The sequence below is a fragment of the Poecilia reticulata genome, chromosome 2 (assembly GCF_904066995.2).
Source record: "Poecilia reticulata chromosome 2, P_reticulata-male-v2, whole genome shotgun sequence".
Lineage (NCBI taxonomy): Eukaryota > Metazoa > Chordata > Actinopteri > Cyprinodontiformes > Poeciliidae > Poecilia > Poecilia reticulata.
This window is the reverse complement of record NC_088831.1, coordinates 1,700,429-1,708,543: the sequence shown is the minus strand read 5'-3', so window position 1 is coordinate 1,708,543 and position 8,115 is coordinate 1,700,429. Positions and strand designations below refer to the sequence as shown.

General features: G+C 42.4%; 2 protein-coding genes across 6 annotated transcripts; one reads left to right on the top strand and one right to left on the bottom strand.

Annotated features, from left to right (window-relative positions):
- Positions 1–217: 217 nt before the first annotated feature.
- Positions 218–4,828, bottom strand: mtrf1 (mitochondrial translational release factor 1). Its single transcript, XM_008431004.3, is given in 9 exon segments — positions 218–817; positions 1,306–1,404; positions 2,632–2,768; positions 2,841–2,958; positions 3,018–3,190; positions 3,423–3,530; positions 3,725–3,806; positions 4,237–4,328; positions 4,415–4,828. Coding segments are annotated over 9 exon segments (1,320 nt in total). The 5' UTR covers positions 4,806–4,828; the 3' UTR covers positions 218–697.
- A 166-nt stretch (positions 4,829–4,994) lies between these two features.
- On the top strand, positions 4,995–7,901 carry ccdc122 (coiled-coil domain containing 122). Of its 5 annotated transcripts, none has more exons than XM_008431021.2 (6): positions 4,995–5,082; positions 5,861–5,976; positions 6,737–7,147; positions 7,209–7,325; positions 7,392–7,465; positions 7,551–7,901. In XM_008431021.2, exons 1-6 carry the CDS (start codon positions 5,079–5,081, stop codon positions 7,615–7,617), a joined length of 789 nt encoding a protein of 262 aa, XP_008429243.1. In that variant the 5' UTR covers positions 4,995–5,078; the 3' UTR covers positions 7,618–7,901. The 5 variants fall into 5 exon arrangements, with proteins under 5 accessions (XP_008429243.1, XP_081470732.1, XP_017157881.1 ...); XM_081614606.1 differs by having other exon boundaries at positions 5,000–5,082; positions 6,749–7,147; XM_017302392.2 differs by lacking the exon at positions 4,995–5,082 and adding an exon at positions 5,124–5,508 and having other exon boundaries at positions 7,555–7,901.
- The last annotated feature ends 214 nt before the right edge of the window (positions 7,902–8,115 follow it).

Sequence of the window (8,115 nt, the reverse complement as noted above, 5' to 3'; positions counted from 1 at the left end):
GTCATGATTTTGAAACGTTCCTATAGTTTGGGATCTTATTAAATGGAGACAATCCAACATGATCATTTTCCAGCAATTAGAGGGGAATGAAACCCATTTCAGGCCCAGCAGGGCTGTTGGCCTCTTGGCACAGACACACAGGGTGTGACGTGGGGAGTGTGTGTGTAGAGCTGATAGGTGTTTTCACCACACCCTGACTGGCAAATAACCAGAGAAATTATGTTTTCTGGCCGATCAGCCATCTTTAATACCAAAAAAACAGACGCAGCAGCATGGAGACATGCATCTTGATGTGACAGGCCTGGTTCCAGATGTAATGGAGAGAAGTACCCACTCGGTCTGGAATTTCATTGACCAGTTTTCCGGTTTGGGATAAGCATGGCGCAAATGGAATCTGGTAGTTTAAAAGTTGCATCCTCCACCTTTCCAGACATCTTCTGTCCATCCACTCACCCGTTTGTAAAGGTTCACTGATTGAAGTTTTCTGGCCGATCATCCATCTTTAAGAAGTCTGACCTGCCAATTCTGATTTTGGTCAATGCAGATTTTTTTTTGTATAAATAGTTGCTGAGTTAGCAACAATGGGGTGACTTTTTAAACGAACACGTCAATTTATCGGTGCACCCTTACTTAATTTTTCATTGTCTATTTTTTCATTCATCAGTCCAGCTACCCTACTTGTCTGTCCATCCATCTGTCAGACTGCAGGCTGTCCAGTCACAAAGATCTCTACTGCCTCCAGCAGAGCCTCCTGCTCAGAATGCTCCAGCAGGTCTGTGATCAGCTCCCCCAGCTCCTCCCCTCCTCTCATGAACTCCTGAAAACAAAATGCATGAGAGGTTTGGTCTGACATGAGTCACAAGTTCACCTTTTTCTGGTTGTGACTCAGAAACACAAACTGAAATCTGCTCTACACTCAGTTCCTAACTGCTCCAGCATTAGTTGACTGTCAGGCGGCAACATCACAATACTGTCTGCACAAAGCAAAGATGGCCGAATGTTACCCAACCAGACACCCTCTTCTCCACAACTACATCTTGAGATCTCCTCAACACACCGATGCTAGCAGCTCGGTTAAGGGGTGTTGTAAACAGTTTGACTTTTTACTGGACTCATTCTGGATCAACAAACCAGGTCTCAAGACAACTTCCAGTAGCTCTGTGAGGGTAGAGATCTGGCCACAATGTTCCATTCAGATTGTCATCATCAAGTAGTGCAAACTTTACCCTAAGTTAACATTTGTTGTGATCAAATCAATTTTAGAGGCAGAGATAGATGGATATTAACATTTGCTTCTCATCTGACCTTAATGTCTCTGGTGGTGTATCCTGTCCGGTGGTCGGTGACTCGATCCTGGCTGAAGTTGTAGGTGCGAATCCTCTCTGCCTGGTTGCGTGTGCCCACCTTGATAATAGAGAAAAGCTGAGCTTTGGCTAGGCCTGGAACTTCCAGGTATTTTATTCAGGTAGCAGAGTGGAATCTTTCTTCCACTCCAATAAACGAAATGTACGTGCACCTTCAAATTTTAAAGAAACAATGGAGAGACTCCTTCAACCTTTTAGAGCAGGGGTGTCGAACTCATTTTCATTTTGGGCCATATCAACAATCTAAAGGGCCACTTGTGCCCGAATGTATTGATAAAACTAATACAAACGTTAAAATATCAACAAATAGCTGTTTGTTTCAGCTTTCAGTTGGTGTTTCTTAAAATGAAATAATATTGAACATCTTTTCACAATGATGAGTCCATCCAGGATTTTGCTATTGTTTTTGTGTTTCTTTTTAGCAACCAAAAACAGATTTTGTGGCGCTAATTTAGAAAATTTTTAAGGACTTTTTATGATATTTGTGCTGATGTATGACATTAAATGTGACTTTTTATTAATCGTTATGTCGATCCCAGACTATAACTTGACATCAAGTAAGGCTGAGGCAGCAGTCATCTAAACTCAATGTTTTTATCCAATTTTGAGAACAATTTGCAGCAAAAGTCAGAAAAAAATGGGGGAATCTGTAGATTTTGTGTGAACTTTGAGTGAGTTTTGCAGATTTGTTGAAAAACTGGAGGGACTTAATGTAATTTGGAGTCTAGAGGGCCACATAAAAAGCTATGATGGGCCACGTTTTGCCCACAGGCACCTGTATTTTAGAGGAAAGAATGAAAACATTTCATTTCATATTGCAGAGCCATCTAGTGTCAAAATTTTAAACTGCAATTAGCTGGTAAGTGGCCTGAGCTCATATCTTGCTGTAAAAGTCCTACTGACCACTCAAATACATTCTCACAACAAAGTGCTTTGTAGCTTTGTATAGTGTTTGTCAAAGGGCACATTAACGTGTAAAAAAATCCTTACGTATCATTGTCAAGTCGCAGAGTCCAGCTCTGCTTCAGCTTTCATTTTTCATTTTTGGTGTTTTTTTTTTTTTCTGGAATGCTGTATTCGATTCCTGCCAAAAATGTTCTGGTATCCAAATAACTCAGTTTTAGTCTCATTGGTCCAAAGAACATCTTCCCTAGGGTAATGTTCTCTCTGGAAAACTTTTGTCTGGTCACTCATATTTTTTAGAGAGCTTAAGCTCCCTTGTTCTACAGGAACAACATCTGAGACAGATTCTCAACGGTATCCTGACCTGCTGCTTTCGCGCCATGTGCCTTTGCTCGGTCTCCTTGCCCATCATGCTCTAGTAGAGTCTGGTCCTCAACATGCGCATGGCCGTGTCTCTGTTCTGCAGCTGCGAGCGCGTCTGCTGGCACTCAGACGCTATTCCTGTTAGAACCGACATGTTTATAGCTGGAACGGATCCTGAGTAACTTCAGGAAGATCTCTGGCAGACCGGACCTGTAGGAAGGTGAACAATCCGCACGGCGCTGTCCGTTGTGTTAACGCCCTGGCCGCCAGGGCCTTGTGATCTGAATGTATCGATCCGCAGATCCTTTGGGTCAATGTGGACGTCCAACTACAGAGAGTTTGAGGTTAGCATCAGAGAGAGAAACAAGGTAAAAATTTGGGGTGTACCTCAACTGGCTGTGGCAGGATGATGACCGACATAGTTCCAGTGTGGATCCGCTGCATCCTGGATGAGAGGCCCACCTCAGGGATCCTCTGAACCCGGTGCGTTCCTCCTTCATGTTTCAGGTGCATGTACACGTTATCCCCGGCTATCCTGACTGCCGCATGGTGCAGTCCACCTAAAGACAGCTAACTGTCATTGTTCTATTGTTCTGTGTAAGGCACAGTAAAGATTGACTATGATCAATCAAACCCAATCGAAAGAGAGATTGTTGCATTTAGTCAATTTTCAAGCCTAGTAGAAATGTTGGTCACACAACTTTAGGATTGCTTTTTTTTACTGAAATGTAAAGAAAATATAATTGGTATCACTGGTGCTATTATTAAACTCTTTCAGTTGGGTAACCTTACCGTACTCTGCAGCTGAGTAGTTCAGAACTTCAAAGTTCCAGTTCTTGTAACAAGCAAAGCCTCGGTACATGTCAAACATTTCCCTGGTGAACTGCTGGCAGATGTCACCTGAAACAGAGTCAACATTCATCTTTTGAGAACCCCCTAAAGGTTAACTGATTTTCATTTTCATACGTGGATTTTAATACTATAGTAGGGATGGATCTTTCTTGTTGCTGCCAAAGAAAATGTGGAAAATTAAATGAAGGAACCAGAATCTGATACTTGAAAGCCAAGGAAAATAGTCCTGTTTTCTTTCCTACCTCCTGTTGTTCGTCCTGCGACAATCTCCAGCACAACGTCGCTTGGGTCTAGAGGGTCAACGGGCACAAGAGCTTTGATTAACTGGAGAGAAAATATAGTTTTAAGCATGAGAACAGGAAGAGCTGGTTGGGGTCAAATTGCACAGTTTTACATCATATTTGAGTTTCAACCAATGTTTCTTTTTGATCCCTCTGTGCCCCTTACTGGCGTACCGCAAGGATCCATTCTGCGCTACTATTTAATCATTAAATGTTGGCTTTAGGTTCCATCTTTAGAAAGCACAACATGCCTTCCACTGTTTGGCTAACGATGGACAGATACTGTATACCCGACACCGGACAGCATCAAGTATTATGCTGGTAACGGTGTTTTAGTTTGGAACCACAGGTTTGTTTCCTGTTTTTGACAACTTCTACTGATTTTAATGTGTTGAATACAAAAAAATAAACATTGACCTTGAAAAGTATGATCAGTGACATTAAAGCTCTGTAGATGTTTGCACAGGACTCACATGTTTTCTCAAGGTCAGAATGTTGCTGCAGATCTGCGCCTCCTCCTCTCTGAGCAGCTGGATCAGGTTTTGATCTTCATCTTTAGTACCAGCTGAGGTTCACAGGTTCAAAAAGAACCTAAGACACGAATATTCCACCCTAAGGTTAGGAATACGAAAGGTTTCAGTCACTACTCACTGTGCAGAAGGGAAAGGACTTCTTCCAAGTCTTTCTGGGCTTGTTCAATGCTTCCAAACAGACCAGCAACAGGCAGCAGCTCTGTGTGCTTCTTCAGCAGCGCTTTCCTGTCTGAACCACGGAGGTGATCGTGTTGTAACTTGCGGCTGATTTCTCTGTGTTCCTCCATCAGTTTCTGCAGATACCTCTGAACTGAGCTGCTGTTGTACAAATCCCCTATATCACAATGTGAAAGGCGTTTTGGGACTGCATTGGTGCCCCGGAGCTGTACCTCTGTAAAGTTAGCATGTCTTGGCCTGCTGTGGTCCTTCGGGGTCCCCCACGGAAACCCACGGCGTGAAACTACACGGCTGCAGTGGCAGCACAGTTCGAACCAGCGAGGGAAAAACATTTCAGCTAAGTTTTAGGAGCCGGTGAGGAAGAAATGTTTCTGGCGAGCGCTGATGACGCAAACACTAGTGATGGGCCATCTGAATCCAGGCTTCGAGGCGTGTACCGAGTAAAAAGGGGGCGTGTCCGATGAAGCCCCGCTTCGAGGCTTGTGTCGTCTTGCTGAAAACCACGTGACTGGCAACAAACAAGGCCTCGCATTGCCTGGGTCACGTGACTGCTTCATTTTGCGTGTCGGTTTTCAAAATAAAAGCGCGATGAGCCGCGCTGCATCATGGGTTGGTGTTCATTTAGTCTCGCATCAGAGGAGAATATTTGTCTTCAGTGGCCAAACTGTGGCTAAAGCTGCTGCTAGCTCGTTTACTGTCCGATCGGAGGCTGTTTATTTTATACACAGTTAGAGAATGGTGGCTTGACAATGAGTAATGATGGTTATCTAACAATTTAATGCTGTTATTATTAACCTCACCTTTTATTATGTCCTTAAGATAATGAGTATCCGTGAATTTTTCAGTCAGGTTTCCCGAGACAAAATCACACCGGAAGTAAAGATACACCGTTTCGAGTTATGGCGGCCATTGTCTGACGTCACTGTGAAAAGGGTCTTGCTATATTTTCATCGGTTTCATAAAGTTGTGATAAATAAATTAAAAGCGTAGGGCTATGTGTTCGCAACAAAATGTCGGAATTCACGGATAACCAGGGTTAGGAAATACTATTGCAAAATACTTAAGTAAATATTGGAATGTTAACAAATATATATATATTTTTTTATCAAGAAGGTTTAAACATTAGCCTAATGTTTCTTAGCCGACTAGCATATTAGCTTCAAGACTAATAGGCTAACAGGCAATACAAAAACAAGTAAATTTCATTTCAAATTTGTGGTACAAACTCAAACTCTTTCAATCTGGCTATGGTGGATACATAATACTTCACCTTAACTGGAAAATATGAAAAGTTTTCATGTACAGTATGAAGTGTTTTCATTTCTATTCCAGCAGGAACAGAAAAAGAAAGTTGGTTTAACACAAGTGTTTTATTGTGATGTGTTAGGCTTCCAGGAATCCTGTGAGTTTTCATTAACTAAGGCGGTGGAGGATGTCAGTCAGCACAGCTACACCCAGACTGAGACCCTGAGAGAGAAACAGAAAATTCTGAAAACCCTGCAGGTACACCTCATCATTTTTCTGATAAAACTTCACTCGGATTGGCTAGCAAAATTATTCATACCCTTGTGAACTTTTCCATATTTTGTCACAATAAATATATTTCATTGGAATTTTATGTGAAAGACCAACACAAAGTGGTATCCAGTTGTAAAGATAGAAAATTATTCATGATTCAAACCATATTTTACAAATGAAAAACTGAAAGTGCAGTGTGCAAAAGTATTCCCACCCCCCTCCCCCCTTTCTCTGAGTGCAACCAATTACCTTCAGAAGAAGTTGCCACAGAGTAGCTGTATTTGTCCTAAGATCAGATTACCTTCAGGTAGACTCCATTACCTGAGGGTAATGGAGGGTGTCGGAATTCACAGATAACCAGGGTTAGGAAATAATATTGCAAAATACTTAAGTAAATATTGGAATGTTAACAAATATATTTTTTTATCAAGAAGGTTTAAACATTAGCCTAATGTTTCTTAGCCGACTAGCTTCAAGACTAATAGGCTAACAGGCAATACAAAAACAAGTAAATTTCATTTCAAATTTGTGGTACAAACGCAAACTCTTTCAATCTGGCTTTGTTGGATACATAATACTTCACCTTACCCAGCAGTAAGGTGAAGTCTTACCCACCCAGCATTACCCAGCATTACCCAGCAGTTTCCTTCCAGCAGGAAGTTTCCTGCTGGACGGGTATGAATACTTTTGCGAGCCACTGTATTTCTGTAGTATTTGTAATATCATGCTATTATGATTCGGTGAGTTTCTATTGAAGGCGGCCCTGGCTGACATTGAAAAGAAAAATCCACATGCGGAGCAGCAGCTGAGGTCCAAGTTGAGAGAAATCTGCCTGCTGGAGGGAGAGATGGAGCATCTGGAGAGGCAGAGAGTGCTGCTGCAGGACCGCTGTTCCGGCATCAACAGGGAGAACGTAAAGCGGCACATGCTCATACAGGATGAGGAGGAGAACGCCCGAGCCACTCTGGAAAAAATCAGCATGTACAGGAACAAGATGAAAGGCCACAGAGACGCCGTCCTGCAGGCTGTGAGCCAGACAGAGGCCCACAGGGAGCTGGAGGAGAACAGGATGCTGGTCTTGAAGCTGAGGCAGGAGAAGGAACAGCTCAAGGAGGATCTGCAAAACCCAAACGGGATGACCCTGCAAACAGCTAAGGTACAAAACATACACAAAAGGATTTTAAAGTATTTGGTTTTGTAAACGTTCTTCTGTCCAGGAGGAAACTGATACCCTGAAGAGAGAGATCTCTGAGAGAAATATAGCCATCGCTGGAGGAAGAGAACAACTGAAGAAAGAATTTGAGATTCATGCAAAGTTAAAGAGAGATATCAAGGTACAGCAGAGGATTGAATTATCCCCCAAAATTAAAAACTTTTGTTGATGATTTTCTCTCCTTTAGATCCAAAACAGGCGCTATGAAGCCATCGTCAAGCGGCTGCGCTGCCAGCTCAGCAGAGCTCAGGCCGTACACAGGTAAAGCCATCGCCCCAAAGTCATCTATTTCCTCTTTCCATGACACAAAATTTTAAAAATGCAATCAAATCGTCTCTTTTTTCAGGCAGACTTTGGATGAAATTTTCCACCTGCAGAAGCAGCTAACTGAGCTCAAGGGGCAGCAGGGTTAAAGATATTTAAAGTGCAACATTATGTTTGCTAATCTTGGTTATTTGTTCTGCTGAATACATTTAGGGATTTAAGATACTTGATACTTATAGAACGATTTGTTTTTGTTCCTTGTGTTGAACAGGTGGGGGCAGCACCCTCCAGCAAATCTCTAGCTAAGGCTTCTTATGTGTTTGACTGTCATATTCTGTGTTTATGCAAACCACTAATGGCCTCAGTTTAAGCTTTGCAAATCCAAATGCTAATCCACTGAGAATTTATTAAATAAAGACACGTTCATCTTCAATGTGGATTACTGTTGACATGAGCAGAGTGTGGGATGGGATTTCAGCTCAAGTAATGACAGAAAATCAATCCCTGTAGAACAGAGTTTGATGCACAACAAAAGCCATGTGTCCACTGTAGCTGACGAGGCAATGAGGTTTGTTCTGGAATGCATTGTTCCAGCTCCTGTTCCAGCTTCTGCTCCACTAAGTAGCTTGACGGCTGCGAAGTGACAG

What these genes read in the sequence shown, in the direction of transcription:
- ccdc122 (XM_008431011.3), top strand. Translation starts at nt 5,484, where the DNA reads ATGTCGGAATTCACGGATAACCAGG. An exon ending in TGACCCTGCAAACAGCTAAG is followed by an intron (nt 7,148 to 7,208) that starts GTACAAAACATA and finishes TCTTCTGTCCAG; the next exon opens with GAGGAAACTGATACCCTGAA. An exon ending in AGAGCTCAGGCCGTACACAG is followed by an intron (nt 7,466 to 7,550) that starts GTAAAGCCATCG and finishes CTCTTTTTTCAG; the next exon opens with GCAGACTTTGGATGAAATTT.